Below are 20,517 nucleotides of genomic sequence, written 5' to 3' on the forward strand. Positions count from 1 at the left end.
CTGGCTCCTGGAGTTTTGTCAAATGTGTGTGTTCACTGTGGAATAGGACTACATTTTTTTAAAAAAACAGAAACAAAGTTTAGGTTTAAATATAATTAACAGTTAGCTTTTTAAAAAAATAATAATAATGTTGAGCTGCCAAATGCTATGAGGAGCTAATGGAAGTATAGAGAGTAAATAGGCGAGGAGCAAATTCTGTCCCACTGAGTGGTTCTTTTGGGTCTCTGTGCAGTCCCACTCATGGGGTTTTGCACCTGCACAGAGCCCACTCCAGGAACATTCTGGACCTCAAGGCAGGGAGCTGGCATAAATGCCAGTCTGGATATCTATCAGGTGATGACCTAATTTCTATACTAAGTTTAAGTCATCTCCTTAATGTGCTGTGGCACCTTCAAGAGTGTAGTCTCTATTGTAAATATAGCACATCATTATCTATGCTATTCCTCCCTTACCCACTTTCATAACAAACTAAAATTGTATTTGCATTCTGCAAATACGAGTTGCTCCCCTGTGATTTTCTTCTTCTTTTGCTATATTGTCATTTTATATATACTGTTATTTTGCTGAAACAGTAATACTTTGCATTTATATAGCCCCCTTAGTATTCAGTGATTTTCATATATATTATCTTGGTAATCCTTACATGAACTCTGGAAAAGAGGTCATTATTGTTTCCAAATTGCAAGTGGGTTGAGGGTATGAGATGATGGCTTGTCTAAGGCCACCTAGTAAGGCTATATGACTAAGGTAAGATTTGAACTGAAAAGTTGACTTTCAGCTTAGATTATTAGGCATTTGACTATACCAGATTTCAGAATGTAGTAGACAATGCTAACAAATTGCAAACATAATTAACAACACACTTTAGAATAGCATTTTGCTGTCTGTCTAAAATCATTGTTTTGTAAAATAATGCATTAATAATTGTTTTTTAAGTAGTAAGAAGGAGCCTGTGACTCTGAAGAACACCAAGCCACCTCCTGCTTATGAGTCTGAGGAGGAGGAGAAATGTAAACCAATGTCTTACGAAGAAAAGAGACAGTTGAGTCTGGACATTAACAAACTCCCTGGCGAAAAACTAGGCCGGGTTGTCCATATCATCCAGTCAAGAGAACCCACGCTGAAAAACTCCAATCCTGATGAGATTGAAATTGACTTTGAGACATTAAAGGCGTCGACATTGCGGGAGCTGGAAAGATATGTAACATCTTGTTTACGGAAAAAGAGGAAACCTCAAGGTACCTTTCAGGCCCAGAGCAGTTGTGTTACATTCCAGTGCTGTGTATTAAATCTCTTGCCACTGTATAGAGAGATGGGGGAACATATTAGTATTCAGGCACTATAAATTTATGCAAGGAAAAAGCATCCCTCATTCCGGAGTTGTGGTCATTCCAGCAAATGATGGATTAGATTAGTAATAAAGAACAGATCTATTAGATGTTATCACTGGACTTTCTTGATACAGGCCATTGAATCATAGTGTTCCTCAGTTTATAACTATATTACAAATATTTTCTCTTTAAACAGCTATAAAAACTGAAAAAAATAGAAACCATATTTCTATTTTATGCTATTGTAGCCTATTTTAACTGTTTTGTAAAACTTATGAATGTTCTATTTATTATTAAACTGTTCACCACAACCAGACACAAAAACTTTTTTTTAGTTGCAGATAATATTTCTAAGACCATAGGTTGGTATCTTATAAAGCAATGAACCAAGGCTCTATGATACTTCTCCATTGCTGGAAATTATTAAAAGTTTTTGTATTAATAATTGACTATTTTCGCATACACATTATTCAAAGGAAGGACAAACTTTCTAAAAAAGGTGCCAGCAGAAAATAAATGCATTTTGAAGTAGTTATTACTTATTTGAGAAATCTGACAGTTTTTAAAAGGTTTCCCTTTTTGTATCTAGAGTCCCATTAATTCTGCGTTGTTTTTAAAGGACTATATAACAAGGCAAACTTTTCTTCTACATGTTTTATGTTGAAGCCTTGGAAAGAAAAAGGACAGTATGGCAGCACATTCTCCCTGCCCTTTTGAAAGTATTGCTTCATTTAGCCCAGTTAAAAACGTATCAGTATGCACAAATCTCCCACAGGGAAAAGAGTAGCAAGGCCATAGTGTTTAAGGGGAATACTGCATAGCACAAGAATGGGTTCTGGATTATATTCTTATCCAATGACAATATTGTGCTATTATCTTGTTGCAGCAGAGAAAGTGGATGTAATTGCTGGTTCCTCTAAAATGAAGGGGTTCTCCTCCTCAGAGTCTGAGAGCACCAGTGAGTCCAGCTCCTCCGACAGTGAAGATTCAGAAACAGGTTAGATGCAGATTATTTATAGACTCAGTCCTATACCTGTTTCCTGTATAAATAAATATGTTTTTAGAATGGCTTCGTCTTCTTAATTTTTTTTTTTATTTGGTCTTTGTAAAGCAGTATATAGAGTATATTTTCTGTATACGAAGCTTACCCAGTTTGGATCCAACGTTATAAAGAGGGTATCACATCTGATTGCTTCAAAATGCACTGAACAATGCTTTATTAATTTAGGATGGCAGAGCCACTTTATAATTTGTGCTACGGTACCATTTTATGTGTCTGATGGTTCAAATCCACAGCTTTAAAAAAAGAATATTTCCTAAACTGGCTTCTCATCTAATAGAGAGTAAGATACACTTTTATTAGTGAACATTCAGTCAGCTTGCCAGAAGGTAGATACAGTGTATGATTGTGTAATGGAAAGATGGCATTGAGAAGTTATTGGAAAAAACAGACTGAATGCAGGGCAATCATCGTACTGAAAAGCTTTGTTATTTCTGATTAACATTGCCTCAGTATATTTTTGCTGTTAACTTTGAGAGCTCTTACAGGTTTCATTTGATATTCCTTATGTGACCCTAAAGTTGTTGTTTTTTTATTTTATTTGAATGATGCACTTAGTTTTGTGCTAACAATCAATATTTTAAAATTATTAAGTATGGCAGAATAAAATTCTGTGCACTCTTTGCATTAGACCTGCAGTTCTCGCATGAACTGCAAAAGCATTTTACAGTAAGTTCTTCAAAGATTGACTTACCTTAAGGTTTTAGTCATCAAAGCCATAGGCTGGATCCAGACTTTGGATTCAGCAGTCGGTTCCTTCTGGTGGAGAGCAGGGAGGTGATTTTTGTCAATTACATCCTTCTCACTGTAATCCCCATTGCCACTTGCCTGTGGAATTGTATGAGATGTGGTGCAGGGGAAGGTGTAATCATATTTTAGGATAGGCTTGCACATTAGTGTGCTGAGGGTGGATGGGGGAAAATTGACATTTTCAATTAGTATAAGCAGTAATATTTTTACTGACCTTTTCCTATGTTTAAAATGGTAAATTGTGTTCAACTGAAGTTCTAGAAGACACTGTTCTGTGTCACAAAGGGAGCTTCTATAGACTGCAAGAGGCCCAGTCCTAGTATCTTTATACATATGTGAAAAGGCCCTCGAGTTTGTTTAGAGATAAAGATGAATGATGATGATGATGATTCCTAGGGTGTTTTTCCCCCATGTTGGCAGGAATGATAGGAATTTGGCTATGCAGATAATAGGACAGCCAGATGCAAAAGAGGACAAAGGCTCCTTCCTGCATTTTTCACAACTGCATAGAAGGAATTTTAGTTGGTGTACCCTATCATGCAATCTACACCTGCAGAACTTCTCTCTTCTTCTGCAAAACTATTAAAGGTGCATGAGCTGTATTCTCTCTTGCATCTGGTTGCCCTAGCAGGTACTTTTCAGAAGATGCTTTTAAATTAAAAATTATTTTCAGATTTATTTGATCTTCCATGTTTTGTTTTTTACTCTGTTCCTTGGACTGTCTTGAATTTCAATAGCAAGCTTCTTTAAATGGCAATTAGATTAGGTTTTCTGTGAAACAAAAATGCTCTACCAGTTTATATGTGAGCAAGGTATTTTACAGTATAAGATTTATTAAATACTTTATTTGTGGTGTTCTTAAAACATAAATTTATGATTTAAATGCTTTTCTTCATATTGATCAGAAATTGGTACTAGGAGATGTTCTCCAGCTCTTGATCAGCCCTAAAACAAAGGTCCCTGACTGGTAGAAGAAAAAGGTCTCATTTTAACTTGTACAGTTTGTTTTCTCGAAGCAAGTTTGTCTCATTAGAGTGAATTTAACTTAAGAATTCTCAGTGTTCATAGTAGACATAAGAGTAAATTGAGGTTTTCCCCAGAACATTCATTTTAATGCTTTAAAAAACAAAAACAAGAGAGGCAGAAAGCTTGGTCTTCATTTTACTATCAGGTCACAAACCTTGCTAGCAATGCTTGTATACAAGAATGTATTTAGTTATCCAATCTGAATGATATTTATGCCTACCCAGCTGCCTAATAAGCATAATATATATGAATGACTCAGAAAAGAATGGCATATTCCTGCTTTTCTCTCACCAGTTGTTAGATAATGCTTATAAAAACAAGTGGCATAAACTCTTTTAATTTAAAAAGCAGTTTGGGAATCTGGTGAAAGCATTTCAAAAAGCATCAATCTGTGATATATACTTGGTATTTTCCCTCTGGGAGTCCCTTTAAAAAATATATTGCAAAATTCCTGTTGCTTTTTAAACTCGGGGGATGTTAAAAAGTTTGGTGTTCTCTTGGACAAGTGCCAAGAAGAGGTGGGTATGTGCAAGTGCTATGGATACCATGACCAAAGCAGGCAGTAAAAAGAGGAACTTCTCCACAGTGGAACACAAATTATGGACATTCCATCCTAGATACATCTTCCCCGTTTTTATTTATTTGCAACAGTTTGACTCACTGTGTTGGTTGTTTTAATCTGCTATGGGTTGTTTTTTATAAGCAACCTTCAGGATGTCTATAGTGTGGGGGGCAGGGTTATCCTGGGATGTCTCCAGTGTATTACTTAATATTTTAATTCTGCCTGTTTTTATACCTGTTTTAGTTAAAAACATTAACCATGCCTGAGGTAATAGAGTTCTACGCATGGGGAAACTCTGTCGTACTTTTAAAAGTTTGTAAAACTAACAATTGAGACCGTATACCAATTTCACATTAAAATATTGTAGCGCAAGGTTATTTCAGAAGTAACATCTGATTTTGAGGTTGAAGTCCACTTTAGGGGATTTAAGTTTAGTTTTGTAATGCATTGATTGCCCATACATGTTCTTTGTGCATGTTTGGTTATACGCAATGTGTCATATACTGAGTATAAAAAGGAGGTGTGGATTGTGTCCAATTAAATCATTGCACATACAGTATGACTTCTGTGACTACAAGTGAAACCGCCGCCCCCCGCCAGCACTCCCAGTCAGCTCCGGGAGTTCCCCAGAGCCTTCAGAGCAGATTGGGAGAAGGAAGGGAAGGGAAGTTCCATTATTTTCATGGAAGTCATTCTGCATGTGCAGTGATTTAGTTGCATATAACCCATTGATTTCTTGCACAATCATCCAAATCAATAGAGCACTTTATACTTGAGGAGGGAAAGGGATTTAAAGTGTTGGGGAATCCCTGTTGCACAGAAAAATCATATAAGCCATAGGAAACAAATTTATCTAGTGGCATCAATTAGCCATCATTCATATAGGTGAATCCAACTAAACACATTTGGGATTTTTGCTGCATTAGAAAGGTTCAAAGAGTCTAATAATAAGATAGATCTTTCTTACCAATATTTGAATTGTTTTAAACTTTTACTTATAAGGCTTGTTAATTCTATCCAGCAGTGTTGCTCTGATGATGGTGTCTGTCAACAGAATAGGAAGGGGAGCAATGTTCATCAATTCTCCTTCCTTCTCTGCTGATCCCTCCACACCTGTAAATATCTTCTGTCCAAAGGATTTCCCAACCCTCTGGGGCAGGTTTTGGGAAGGCAGTTGCAGAGATGGATCCAGAGTGTCCCATCTGCAGAAAGAACTGAGTGGGGAGGAGGCAGCTTATGCTGATTCCTCCTTCAGCCCCTGCCTCACCTCCTGTGCTGTTCTGGTAATGCTGTGGAGCAGCTTACAGGGGGCTGGCTGTAGGAGGGAGGAGAAATTTGCAAAACTTGCTTCACGCCCAGAGGGAACTCCACTCACAGGAACTCTAGGTCCCATAAAATATGTATGGTTTTAAATCAGATATAAAACAAGGCAATATTACCTTGGGTTTGATTGTTGTAAATGGCTTGTAGAGGTATCTTAACCTCTTGATCTGTGCTGCTGGTGACAGATGCCCATCTGCTGACCTTGCTGTCTCCACTCATGGAAAACTTAGCAAGTTGGAAAGCTAGCACGGTGGTGTCCTCACTGGCGGTAGAAAGCATAGGGCCCTGAAATGGGGGGGGGGGGCAGAGTTGGCCATGGATCTGCTTAGATCCAAAGCTGCTTCATTTCTCTGAGAGGGACCTCATATAGGCCCCTTACCCAAATCAGTCTGGAGCTGGCATAGCTAACCCCTCATTATCAAAACAGGGCTATTGAAATAATTAATGCACTTTCAATTTTAGCTGGACTTTGATATGTTGATGCTTTTTTATTTTTAGTGAATTCTTTCTTCTTTTGTCTTGACTTGCAAACAATAGACTCTTGTTACATGAGCCTAGTTCTCAAGACCCAGCAGGTGAGGATCTAAGAGCAGGTTCAAACTTCAGGTGAAGAGTAGATTCAGTTGTGAATTCACCCTATGTGTCGTAAGTGGTCTCAGTCCACAAGAGAAGCAAACTTAACTATGAGGTACTCCATCATAGTTTAGACTAGTGCTTATCTGAACCTGAGGAGGAAGAAGAAAGAGAATTGTATCCAAGTAAACTCTACTGAGAGTAGAGCTACTGAAATGATTAGATCTAAGTTAGTATGAACTTAGTTGGCTACAACCCAGAGTTTGCCCTGTCCTTGTAATTAGAGTATGTTCTTGCTTGAATGAGCCTTCAGTGTTCTTCAGTAGCATTTGATATCTTGGAATAAATTAGAGCACCTTCACCAAATGAATTTACAGTAATACTTTCAGTGTGACCCCATCTGACAGCTTTCTCAAAATTGCTTTTTAATTCTAGAACCTGTGCTACAGGAAATGAGAAACATTTCCAGTTAAATATGTTGACCTGTGAAATTTTCAACAACAGATAAACTTCCAAATGTCATGCATTGTGGCTGGCTAAATCTTAGCATATGGTAGACAAGTATCTTTTTGCCGTTTGCTTCTTTCTCATCAAGCTGCCTTTGATTTGGATTGAGTACAATATTAGTCCCTTTTACTGGTTGTCATGTAGCTTGTGGTCTGTTGCAGACTTTTTTCTGTGTCTGAACTCATGTGACTCCAGTTTCTTACATACATTTATGACCTCTCAGCATGTTACTTAAGAGTTATCTAGGCTGATGGAGACCTTTGCAAAAAAAATTTAGATCCCTGTTTTGGTTTATACCCACAGAGTTGTTTGTTACATGAGAAGCCTCTTCTATGAGTAAACATTCTTATATGCTATGACCATGATCTAGAGGTATGTGCGCACCAGAGTTTTCTTGTCTGTTTCCCTTCCAACAGCTCCTTCTACTGAACCTCCTCCAAACTACTTTTTTAAAACCTCTTCCAATTTTAAAAAGCAGTTTAGTGGTTTGGCATGAAAGCTGCTGAAGGATTGGCTTCACTGGATGACATTCAATATAAATTGGGTCGTCTGGTTTCATTCTGAATTGCCCCACTTTGATCATACCTCTCCTGGTAGTAGGAAGGTGGAAGCTCTCTTTTTCATGCTGCAGGTTGGAGTAGGCTAGTAACCCTCATTTAGGAGGAGTGATATTTTGGGTAGGAAATCCTCCTTTAAAAAGAAAAAAGTGTTTAATGTTAGTTTGCTGCTGCAAAGCTTCACAGGTCTTTGTTGCATCTACAGAGCTTCTATGTGAAAAAGGATTCGCTATTCTGATGCATATCAGGTACAGCTCTGCACATGTTCTGTGGAAGCCCATCTACATGGGAGCTGTTTGATAAGCAGCTGCTGGGTTGTCTGCTGGGTTGTCTTCAAGATTATAACATAACCATTAGGTTATTTAATTTCAACAAGGGTACTTTATACTTACAGTCCTCTACACTTTCCCCCTACAAACCAGAATTTTTTAATTCTTAGAAACTAAGCACCAGCATTATAAATAGTTGTCTCAAAAGTATATTTTCAGTATGGTTGCATATATGCATACCTGAAGGCAGATCAAACAATATCTAAAATTTTAATCTTTTTTGTACTAATGACTTGTAATAGAATTATTCAGTGTACATACTGTCAATGGCAAGAAACACGTATGTATAAAGTTGATCTAATCTAAGCTTTTAGGATTAGGGAGGCTACATATTGAAATGATTGCCTTTGTGCATACAACACTACAGCACAGTGCTTTCTAACATTTCAGTAAAGGTTCTTCATTTATAAAAACTATCCAGGGCTTTTGAAATATATTGTCTTTATTAGTATTGTTAAATTGTTTTTTCGATTTTGCATTTGTTTCTGTCATTTGTTTTTTAATTTTTCTGAAGGGATAGATACGATAAAGGCTTGATTTTTTTTTTATTGGAATGTATAAATGCATGTTTTTAGCAAAGCTGTAATTCTGCTTTCCCTTATGCACACATGTGAACTGTTCAAAGTGCATTTGATAACGAATTGACTGTCTGCTGTCATTTTTATTCAGCTGTTCAGTTATTTTACCTTTACAAATAATAATTTATCAGTAATTTATATAATCTGTTTTTCTATTTTATCTGCATGCTTATGATTTAACAATGATGTAATCACAATAATTTTAAAATAAGTTGTATAGTATCTCTATTTTTGTTCTAAAATAATAAAAATAAATAAAGAATTTGGTTTGCTACAGAAAATGTACCTGTTGTAAGATAACTAAAATTGTAGTTTTTAACCTGTCATTTCAAAATGGGGAAAATTACTTTTCACATTCTATACTAGTACCAGTCACTGTTGCTACTTCTCCTAAGGAAATCAAATAAACATATAAGATGACATATAAACTAGTTGGACCTTAATGCTTTTGAGAAAGCACTCACTAGCTTACCTGGAAAATAAAACAACTTTTCTTTTCTTTTTTTTTAACACACCAGGCTTATTTTACTGAAAATCCCTTGTAGGATCTGATGACCCAAATAGGACCTTCTCAATGAACTCTGATTTTCATTCTGCGGGACTGAAAAGTGCAAATGCCAAAGCCTCTCCAAACTACTCTGTGCATGTGTGAAAGACACTTCTGCACACACAAGGCAGGAAGTTTGACCATTTTTCTACCCTGCCCTACAAACTTTGGGGCCCCCTGAAAGCTATTCCAGAGGGTCCACTAGCCTTTGGGTGGAGCCCTTCAGCTTGTACGGGAGCTGCCACTGGAACAGGGGAGAAGATAAGCCCCCTTAGCACAAGCAGAAGCAACCATGTGATACTTGGAATGCTGGCCAAGGTCTATAGAGGAAATTAATCAGGTTTTGTATACATGTGGGAAGTGGGGCTTTTGAATTACTTTATGGTCATTCTAACAATTTTAAATAAGCTGAAAACTGCATTAAACTTCAGAAAAGTGCAGTTCATAAAGTGTGTTGTGTTTGGATGTTTTTGTATTATTTAAAATTAAGCATTATCTTACCTAGACAAGTGTGCTGTTATCAAAACATTTCAGTAACTATTCCAGTTGAAACAAAGAAAACCTTCACTTCTGCCTCTGCTTGTTCCTTATTTTGAATAGTGAAATGCTGATGGTGCTACTTGATGATCCAGCTTCTTCACACATATGTGACAGTGAACTTCATAGTATCCTGTGCACAGATTCATTAGTTTGTCACACATTTGTGTAATTCTACTGATGGGTGTACTAAATATTTAAATCACAGCATGAAACACTGACACATAAAGTACCCATTAGACCCCCCTAGAAGAAAGCTGCATTTCAGGAATAGACAGCTGTCAAGTCACCAAGTGATCAGGCTGAAATGATGCCAGAAATAATTTAAATAACCATATCCGTTTTTTCAGGTTGCTTAAGTTGAATGCTTGCCCTTAACAATCTCCTTCCCCCCCCCCCCCGTATTGTTTACACACACAGCTAAATTATATAGGAGTTGTAGAGTATGGGACCAAGAAAATAAAGCACAAAGAATATGCAGCTCATAACTTTGTATATTTAGATGTTAACTCTGCTTTATCAAACTAAGTTATGTTTTCCATATAAAAATAACCTCCCACTTTACAGGAATTAAATTGTCTGATCTGACAATTCATTTAAATAATGCCCTCATCCAAAAATGTATCAAAACCACTCTGAGGCCTAATTCATACATTATCTCAGGAGTATGTATGTGGCCAAAAATAATGTCATTTGAGTTTTCATGCAGTTGCAAAGTTAAAGCATAAATAAATAAATACCTATGTCAGTACAGCGGCAGATATTTATCATGTAATCTTCTCATCTAGAAAAGTGCTATCACAAGCCCATAAAGCCTTGGCCACAGTAAACTGACTTAACAGCAACCATATTGCCGAAATAACATTTGAAATTAGTTTTAGAAGTTTCTTACAATAGTGCAGTTAGATGGAGTAAAATATAGACAGATGAGTGCAGTCAGCTCAAAGTACAAAAATATGCTCTGAAAATTTCATTATGACAGGCTTGTCATTGACTAAAAAGCTATTTAAAAAACCCAAGGTGGATTTCTGAGAATCTGAGCACTGAACAATATTTGCAAGCCAGGTTCAATGGATACCCCAACAAGGATTCTAGGTGGATTTGACAATGTGTTATACCTGTGATGTTATGGTAACTCCTAGGGCGATAAAAGAAGGCTGCTTCCTTACAGAAGCACCATATTGTCTATTCACCTACATTTACACAAGCTCAATTCTGAAGGCCCAGGTCTTTTAAATTAAGGGCTGGAAAATCCTTGCTCCTGGTATGGGCTGTGTTTGCAAGCTTCACACTTGCATCCAGGCTTTCTCCATTGGAGCCCTTGGAAGCAACTACCTGTGTGGTTTGCATACTCAGGAAAGGTTTTTAAATTATTTCCTTAACTCATTCATTGATTAGCTCGTTCTTATAAGGAAGCTGATATTGCCACAGACAACTATAGAGAGATGTAAGCACAAATACAAACACAAGACATCAGCATCAAACCATAGCTATTTTGCCCCTTTTAGTCAGCTAACAATTCCTCATTTATTAAAATGGAATCCCAATATTTATAGTTCTTATTAGAAATAGAATATTGTCTAATAATGGCTCAAGAAGCCAGTGTTTTGCAACAGATCACACATCTTCATATATGCATGTGTGCATCATTTACCCTTTATTCTATCTGCTCCATAGCAATGTGTAGCATGTGCTTTTTAGAATGTGCTAAGCACTGAGATGTTACTGATAAACTGAAAACTTGACATAGCACTGTCCAGTTTCTTAAACAGCTTTACTCTCAAGGTGTCACTTTTAAAAAAGAATTACAGTAGCTAATGTGATCTGTAGCCGGTGCCAGCAAGCTGTCTTCTAGGGGTGGTTCTACCTATTTTTCATACTATTCACATTCTAACCTAAACCAAAGAGCTGCTGACTGCTAAGTTAATTGCTTCACGGGTAATTTGGCCAATAAACTGCTTTCCCCATTTCACAGGAATGCTCTAAATCATTAAATTGCAACATGGAATTTCCCTCAAATTATGATTGCATGGAAAGTAGAAATCAGTAGCTGGCACAGTAAAGGTCTTTCTCTAATAAAACATCTGATACTTAGAAACCTTTTCGATCCTTGTAACCAAGTACAGAAAGCTGAACAAGTTCCACTAACTGCTTTCCCCCCAAGAGAATAAAGGGCCTGGTGGTAAACTTGTAGATTTTTTTCCAAGAAGGATAATATTGGTGCAACTGATAATAGTGGTAGAATAGTGATAAGAACGTGATACTTGTTGCTATTTGTGGGGAAGGCTATGTGGTTCTGTTTTAAGAGCAGTAAAGGGGTACTTCATATGCTGTCTTTATTAGGCTGTGGCAGGTGACAAGTTTTGAAAGGCACCTTAATTTTCCAGAGTAGTAGCCAACAAAGTCCCATTAGCACAAGGATTTCCATCTGCCCAGAGAGACTTGCTCTCCCCACAGCACACCCCAAATCTGCTCTATAGAGTTGGGGGGAACTTCTAGAACAGGTTGTGGGTGTGAGGAGAGGGGGGGGGAAATCTTGTTGCTCAGGCAGGGGTCTTCGTGCTATAGGACAACTTACTCTTTCCCAGATGGTGCGCTGTATCTAATTCTGATCTGTTCTTTAAGTTGGTAGATCTGAGCCAACTTCCGTTCAACAGAGACTGTTTGGGCTTTTTATAGAGACAAGGAAAACACTTTCCTTCACTGAAGTACCTTCTCCAGTTGTCTTTGTCCAGTTGTACACATGTGTGTCATAAGAAAGTCTCTCACACACTCACCTGCACCTATTGCCAGCATGCGAGGGATGAATCCTACCCAGATGGTTACCTTAGCTTTCTATTTTTTGTGAGATAGCCTTAAGTACCAAAAAGCCATCAAGCTGAAAAAGGCAGAGCATGGTCTTTGTGTGAGGACATTTCTGTAGCAATTTTACTATGTAATGCGAGCTTAACCGAATGTCGTAGTAAAAATCCTAGAGCAAACTGTTGCTCCGAGGCTACCTAGGAAACAAGCCTACATGGGATGGTAATGGCAGTTAATTCAATACAGTGGTACCTCGGGTTACATACGCTTCAGGTTACAGACTCCGCTAACCAAGAAATAGTACCTTGGGTTAAGAACTTTGCTTCAGGATAAGAATAGAAATCGTGCTCTGGCAGCAGCGGGAGGCCCCATTAGCTAAAGTGGTGCTTCAGGTTAAAAACAGTTTCAGGTTAAGAACAGGCCTCCGGAATGAATTAAGTACTTAACCCGAGGTACCACTGCACAATAGTGAAGTGGCACAGGTGAGGCTGTGTTGCTCTCGGCTTCCCAATGCCAGTTGATGAGAGGGGCAGGACAGCAGTGAGCCTACAGCATACCAAGCTCCCCATTCCCTTGCCCCTCCTCTCTTGGTAATTGGCAGTGATGTGCAGCATTGGGAAGCCAGGAGAGCAGTGCAGCCCCACCCGCACCCCTGGCCACAGCTGATTCAGCTGCTGCTATTATTTAGTAATGAAAGTACAGAGGAAAGCTGTAGTAAAATTTATGCAGGCAACTGAGTTGTTGGAGGAAGATGCTCACAAAATGAATTGCTAAGCCCAGGGGTTGCTTTCTTTCTCCTGAGTCTTTGACTCAACAGCTTGCATTGGTTGTAATGCCATCTTTGTAAAATAGAAGTGGTTAATTCATTGGGCTTGTTCTAGGCATGTAAAGGGATAGAGAACATTTTCCTCTATGCACATACATATGGGTTGTGTTTGGTTTTTTTTGAAAAAATCAGGCAGTTTTCTATGGATTCCAGAAATGACTTTTGCGCCTTTTGATTTGAATTTCATAGTCATAAAATAACTTATATTAAAGAGCATTACATATAAACAATGTTATGAAAAAGCACTGTAATTCTCTGTTGTTCTTTTCCCTCAGAAATGCCTCCAAAACTTAAGAAAAAAGGACATTCTGGACGAGAACAGAAGAAGGTACATTGTTGTATAGGGGAAGATACTTTAATGTTTCTCTGCTTGACATTATGTTAATTTATCACAAAGAAGCTCACTCCACGTCCAAGAGAATGGGCAAAGCTTTTATCATCTCAGCTCCCTAGACCTGTCTCTCCATATTCTGCAATACAGAATATGGAGCCAGTAAGATTCATTCGTCTAGGCCCCTAGCATTAATCAAGGTTTGGAGTTTGTGAAAGTTAGGGTCCAGAATGGACAAGGAATTATCACTGGGTCCAGCTCTCAGGTTTCCTCAGAGGCCTAATGTTTTTTCCCTGTTGAAGAAGTAAGTGTTTGATGATTGAGGAAGTACAGCTCAAACAAGAGAGGCTGTTATAAAAGATTTTTAAATTGCCTTTTGAAGAATTTTTTACTGAAATTCTTAGTATTTCAGTTAGTTCCGTTACGTAAGTACAGTTTGGGAGCAAGAAGCTAAGCATTGAACTTACCTTGCTCTTTGCGCAGTGCTATCTTTCCTGGCAGAATACTTTTATAAATTTGCTGATTGCTGAAGCTAGCATTGAGTATGGGGCTGGGGCAACACTAAACTTCAAAAAAATACAGTGGGTTTTGTTTTTTTCTAAAAGAGTACTTTATTTGGTTGCATATTTTTCTTCCTAAGGCTCTGTGGTCTGCTATACTCTTATTAAGGTACACACTTCGCACAAGTGCATGTACGAAATTTCAGCAACCAGTTTTTGTAAAAGCAAGCAACTTCGGGAGAAGATGTTTTTATGTGTATAATTGTCATGGGAAAGCTAACACATTTCCCACAGTTTTTCCACTGCAGCTCCTCTTCTCCACGCTGCTTTTCTCCATCCTAGCGATTCAGTTGAGTGACTGCTGGGAAGGAGAAACTAGGGACAGGGCGGTCAACAAAAGGGGTAGCACTCCCTCCCCGTTGTTTCCCATGCAGAAACTTGATTGTATACTCTGTTTCTTTCCTGCAGCATCACCATCACCACCATCAGCAGACGCAGCAGCAGCAGCAACAGCAACAGCCACAGTTGCAACCACAGCAGCTGCCCCCACCACCTCCTTCAGTCCCTCAACAAGCAGCCCCTCCAGTCAAATCCTCTCCTCCAGCTTTTGTTCCAGTGCAGATCCCAGTTATGGATCATCCGCTCCCAGGGAATATGTTTGACACTATTTCACATTTCACTCAACCGATTATACACCTTCCTCAGCCAGAAATGCCGCCCCATCTCCCTCAGCAGCCTGAGCACAGCACTCCTCCTCACTTGAATCAGCATACAGTAGTTTCTCCTCCAGGTGAGTGCTGTTTCTTGGATGTATAACAATGTGCACTGTAGTTTTTTAAGTTCCTCATAGGACATTATGGACATTTGAGTAATATTGCAGCCCAAGGCAGTACAAATCAAGGGGAAGTTTCTCTTGAAATCAGAGGGCTATTTTAGACATAACGTTCCTAGTTTGCTAAACCATGGGGTTGTATCCAGTGAAATCATTCAGTACATTTCTGAGCACAATTCAGAGTATTGGTGCTGACTTTTAAAGCCCTAAAAATGGCCTTGGCCCAGAATACTTGAAGTAGTGTCTCCACCCGCATTGTTCAGCCCGGACACTGAGGTCCAGCTCCGAGGGCCTTCTCGGTAGTGGCGCCCACCCTGTGAAATGCCCTCCCTTCAGATGTCAAGGAGATAAATAATTACACAAATTTTAGAAGACATCTGAAGGCATTCCTGTATCAGGAGGTTTTAGCACTTGTTTTTAGATATGTTGTAAGCCACCCAGAGTGTGTGTGATCAGTGTGTGAAGGGGAGGAGGCATGGGATGGGGAATGTCATTCAGTCCCAGTTCTTGTTCCCAGCTTGCTAAACTGTTGTTTAGAAAGACTTGAACAGTGTATCAACACCGGGCCATAGTTGAAGAGTCAGGATTTTGAGTTTAGAGAGCTGGTTTTCTATGCCATAATGTGCAGGATCTTTCTCAGTTGATCTCTTTTACACAGAAAAAGTTGTGTGGGTCTTTTTTGTGTGTGGTGGTGGTAAAAAAAAAAAGGTGATCTTCCACCTGAAACTTGTAGTAGTAGAATCCATTCTACTGTATCAGAGCTCAGCAACCTTATTCCCATTCAGCTGCATGCATAGACCTGACCTTAATCTGTGAGAATAATACAACTGTTTTCCGTGTCACAGTGTTGACGTAATGTCTTCCTGCTTTCTCTTCCGCAGCTTTGCACAATGCTCTGCCTCAGCAACCCTCAAGACCTAGTAATCGAGCTGCAGCACTCCCCCCTAAACCTGCTCGGCCTCCCGCAGTGTCACCAGCTCTTAACCAGCAACCCATGCTTCCGCAGCCCCCACTTCCCCAGCCTCCCCAGGAGCTTTTAGAGGATGAAGAACCTCCTGCTCCCCACCACAACCTGCTGAGTAGTAGCCAGATGCAGCTGTACATTCAGCAGCTGCAGAAAGTGCAGCCACAGACTTCTCTCCTCCCTTCAGTGAAGGTCCAGTCGCAGCCTCCGCCATCCCTGCAACCTCCCCCTCATGCTCCAGTGCAACAGATGCAGCATCAGCCACAGCAGAGGCCAGTACATATGCAACCAATGCAGTTCCCTCCCCATATCCCTCAGCCTCAGCCACCTCCGCAGCAGCACCTACTCCCACAGCAGCAACAGCCGCCGCCGCCACAGCCGTCAAAACCCCAGCAAGTCATCCAACACCACCCTTCGCCGCGACATCACAAGCCAGATCCCTATTCAGCTGGTGAGTAATCTAACGTGAATATAATAAACACTTGAAATGTACCGGGGTGGGGGGGCGTGAATTGCTTTGCTTCCAAAATCTTCCACGCTTTACTGATGTTATTTATGATAAAATCAATGGAGGCTATCACACTACTTAAAAGTCATGAATTGAAGAGAACACAAGGAAGGAAAAGGGGGTTTTCTCCAATATATTTTGTTTGACAGTATCTCCAATATATTTTTGTTTGACAACGTTATACTATTGTATCCATTTAGTAATAACAGTTTCATATTGACAAAACATTGACTCTTCAGTAGCCAACAGTTTTTCCTTTCCATCTGTACTCTGTTCAATTAGTGCCATGCATAGTGTTTCTTTTCAGAATGCCCCTTGCTCATTTAATACCTCCCCTAGACTTCAGTTGCCCTTGCTTAAAAGACAATAATATTATAAGGTGAAGCAATCCATTGTCTTAGATTATCTGAGCTATTAGGTAAAATGCATTTGACTCAGGTTTTCTATTTTTGGATTCAAAAATCCCATGTGTCCTGCTGCATCATTCTGTATTCATATCTTATACATACATATTATGTTATGATCAGTGTTAGAAACTAAGATATGAAAGCTAGGAGCTAAATGGCACCTTAAACATAGGTTATGGCGCAACAACAGAATGTCTAGGCACACTTTTTTATAACAAGAATACAAAGATGAAAATGAATGAACTTCAGCTAAAATATTATGTTCCTTCCCCTGCCCACCCCCCTAATATTCTTAAGAGGGTCTCTTCTCCAGTCTTCTGAGAGTAGCTGGAAGTGGGGAGGCAGAAAAAGGTACTCCTTTCCTTCCATTCTGCCGTTTTAATCTGAAATCTTAGGTGCAGTACTGTGCCCAAAGCTCAGAAACTGCTCATACTAATGAAATTCCCTGTCACAAAATATGCCTAGCCTAGAATAATTGGAGTTTCGAACACTGGTTATGATATCTCAAAAGGACTAATATCGTGTAAAAGGTGCCCCATCTGTAATTAACCAAAAGAGTCTGCTGCTGAATGCTGACAACTTGGAAAAAATATGGCACTTTAATCATTGTTCCTGCAGGCACTGTAGGAACAAAAGTTAGGGTGCTATAATGTGCTCACTGTAGGACAGAAGAGCCAAAAAATGTTTTCGCAGTCACAGTGCTGGATTTCTTAATAGGTCATGAGGCAAAGTGAAGTGTTTTGTCTGGGTCTTCACTTCTTCCTCTTCATAGCTAACATTCATTGAGCACTTATGTACTGTATATAATATTAACTCTTCCTAAGGAGCTTGCAGTGTACAATAAACAGACAAAACTGAGATGGAAGAAGGGTAAAGTCAAGTATTAACTCATTTGTAGTTTGGATGGGAAAGGACAGAGTCACATAGTGATGGAGGACTACGTAAGTGAAGTCTGGGTGGCTTTGCAAAGGCTTTGCAAAAATAAAATAGTTTTGACCAGGGGTCGGCTACGTTTTTTGAGGCCAGGCTGGTCCACTCCCCAGCAGACCTCTCAGTGGGCCAGGGCGTGCACACCTGTGCGTGTGCTCAAGCTATTTCCGGTGCTCCTCCGTCCCGGAGGTGCACCGGAAATGGCATGTATGCACACATATGGGCGCTCCTCCGGGTGAGGACACACTAATATCTGGCACACTTCTGGGATGGAGGAGCCCCTGTGTGCATGCGCACACACTATTTCTGGCACTTTTCCGGAAGTCGGTCTCCAAGGTGAAAAAAATGGCATCGCAGGCAGGAGGGGAGCACAGAATCCCCACGCTGATCCACGGAACGGCTGTGGGCCAGTTCCGGGAAGCTCATGGGCCGGAACCTGCCCATGGGCCTCAGGTTGCCGACCTCTGGTCTTGAAGAACAATTGAAAGGCATCAAGGAAGGTAACTTAATTGATTGACAAATACTGATCAAGGCATAGGTAGCATGCAGAAGTCACTGACAGGAACTGAGGGGGATGAGAGTTGAAATAGGGAACTTTAAAAGTGAAAAATTGCATTTTGAAGCTTTTGTGAAACATATTCAGAATCCGCATACATAGGTTATGGCTAGACACATAATGGTGCAGACAATGAAAGATCAACCTCTAGTTTGCACATTGCTTCATTGGGCTGATTCCTGCAAGGGTATGCAGCAAGACACACCCATTCTCCATTCATTGATGAGCATATGATAATCTGAACATGCTTGAGAAACATTAGAGGGCAAAAATGCTTTTAATGAGCCCATATTTGGTAAATGGCTAATAATTTAGTAAAGGCATTCCCAATCCCAGTTGTAACACGTTCTGGTCAGAACTTCTACTGCAGATCATTGGCCCGTTATTTCAGAACTTTCGGTTAATGGCTCTGACTGAACTGTGATAAGAAGCTGACGGACTGGTGCTGAATTGTTACAGGTCATTTGAGAGAAGCACCTTCTCCTCTCATGATGCATTCCCCACAGATGCCACAGTTCCAGGGGCTGCAACATCAGTCTCCACCGCAACCAAATGTCCAGCCAAAAAAACAGGTAAAGACATAGTGTGAATGTAAAGGACTTTCCAGAATTCAGTTTGCACATGAACCTTGAAAACATTATCAAGATGAGAAAACAGGTATTTGCCAAACACTTGGAGTGCAAGATGGGGTGGGCTTACACTGGGAAAGCTACGTTGGGAAATTGTGATTGACATGCGTTTGTCGTGCTGTGACAGGAACTGAGAGCCGCATCTGTGGTTCAGTCACAACCTATGGTAAAAGAAGAAAAGATGCAATCCCCAGTCATCCGAAATGAGACTTTCAGCCCAGCCTTGCGGCAGGATCCTCCCAAACACCCAGAGAGCATCAAGCCACCTACACATATCCAACAACGTGAGTGACAATTGAAATCTGTTTGTCTAGTGTGATGTTTCATTGTAGATTTGTCCACATGAAAGAGGAAAGGCTAAATTTCTCATATTGATGCATGATCAATCCTATAGTGCCGACCAACAGGAACAGGTTTTTACAGTGATTATTGTTGTTTCAGGAACAGAGATGAAGCCAGTGGACAGTGGGCGGCCTGTTATAAGACCCCCAGAGCAAAATCCGCCACCTGGAGTCCAGGAGAAAGAGAGACTGAAGCAGGAACCAAAAACACCAGTTGCCCCTAAAAAGGTAACAGTCCCATTATCAGCAAGTGTCTCTAAAAGTGAATCAAGAGTATTATAACTATCCTTGGGAAAATGTCATTTTAGCAATCTGGGCTGAATTGCTGACACTCCCGCTAGGCATTGTTTCTTAGTGGAACAGAGAATTATAGTTATAAGCTGTAATGTACTTTTTCCTCCTCAGGATTTGAAATTAAAGAATATGGGCTCCTGGGCAAGCTTAGTGCAGAAGCACCCCACTGCACCATCCTCTACAGTGAAATCCAGCAGCGACAGCTTTGAGCACTTCAAGAGGGCAGCCCGGGAAAAGGAGGAGCGTGAGAAGGCTTTGAAGGCTCAGGCAGAACAAGCAGAAAAGGAGAAGGAGCGGCAGAGACGGGAGCAAGAGAGAATGAGGTGAGAGGAGCCTGTACTGCTAACCCATTCACCTGCAAGTAAGGAGCAAGCACATGCTTCATTGTGTTCATATAATTTTATGATCATAGGTGCTGTAATTTGGCATAGGTGTGCTAGGACTTGTTTTTGCTATGCCAGCCTGCTGTTAGGTAGGTTGAAGTCAAGCTATATCAGAAATCCTATACCCCCATTGTTTTGTATTTTCATGGTTAACAAGCTGTCGAGCAGTGCCTTCAAATCAGCATGTTATTCCTGGATGCTGTTAGTACCTTCCCAGGTGCCAAGGAAAAGATGCAAAGAGTAGCCTATGGTTTTAATGGTACTTTTGGTCTTGGGCAGGAGTCGTGAAGAGGAGGATACTCTGGAGCAAGCTCGTCGAGTTCATGAAGAAGTCCGACGGCGCCAGGAGCAGCCACCACAGCATCATCAACCACCACCACCACCACCGCAGCAGCAACAGCAGCAGCAGGTGTCAGCAGCAGCCTCTGCTCCCCAAGCACAGAGCTCTCAGCCGCAGGCTTCTCAGTCCATGCTGGACCAACAGAGAGAGATGCTCAGAAAACGAGAGCAGGAACGAAGGCGCAGGGAGGCAGT

General features: G+C 40.2%; 1 protein-coding gene and 2 long non-coding RNA genes across 8 annotated transcripts in view; 1 reads left to right on the forward strand and 2 right to left on the reverse strand.

Moving 5' to 3' along the window:
• LOC309363936 overlaps positions 1-20,517 on the reverse strand; it is a 230,318-nt gene that overhangs the window by 46,650 nt on the left and 163,151 nt on the right. The window lies entirely within an intron of this gene.
• BRD4 (bromodomain containing 4) overlaps positions 1-20,517 on the forward strand; it is a 69,889-nt gene that overhangs the window by 45,227 nt on the left and 4,145 nt on the right. For 4 of the 5 annotated variants that reach the window (XM_081900431.1, XM_081900434.1, XM_081900433.1 and 1 more), the window contains exons 11-20: positions 937-1,238; positions 2,218-2,328; positions 13,584-13,636; positions 14,608-14,929; positions 15,853-16,386; positions 18,796-18,908; positions 19,093-19,249; positions 19,407-19,534; positions 19,712-19,923; positions 20,263-20,515. In XM_081900431.1, coding sequence (XP_081756557.1) covers positions 937-1,238; positions 2,218-2,328; positions 13,584-13,636; positions 14,608-14,929; positions 15,853-16,386; positions 18,796-18,908; positions 19,093-19,249; positions 19,407-19,534; positions 19,712-19,923; positions 20,263-20,515 — 2,185 coding nt within the window. The remainder of the gene's footprint in view (positions 1-936; positions 1,239-2,217; positions 2,329-13,583; positions 13,637-14,607; positions 14,930-15,852; positions 16,387-18,795; positions 18,909-19,092; positions 19,250-19,406; positions 19,535-19,711; positions 19,924-20,262; positions 20,516-20,517) is intronic. The other variant, XM_081900435.1, reaches the window with a different exon arrangement.
• The window catches only part of LOC309363934, a 38,150-nt gene that overhangs the window by 2,577 nt on the left and 15,056 nt on the right, over positions 1-20,517 (reverse strand). The window contains exons 3-5 of one of the 2 annotated variants that reach the window (XR_014165662.1): positions 7,718-7,822; positions 6,169-6,337; positions 1,243-1,300 (exon numbers count right to left, since the gene is read on the reverse strand). This is a non-coding gene — a long non-coding RNA (uncharacterized lncRNA). The remainder of the gene's footprint in view (positions 1-1,242; positions 1,301-6,168; positions 6,338-7,717; positions 7,823-20,517) is intronic. The other variant, XR_014165661.1, reaches the window with a different exon arrangement.

The sequence above is a fragment of the Podarcis melisellensis genome (genome assembly GCF_964234715.1).
Source record: "Podarcis melisellensis genome assembly, chromosome: 2".
Lineage (NCBI taxonomy): Eukaryota > Metazoa > Chordata > Lepidosauria > Squamata > Lacertidae > Podarcis > Podarcis melisellensis.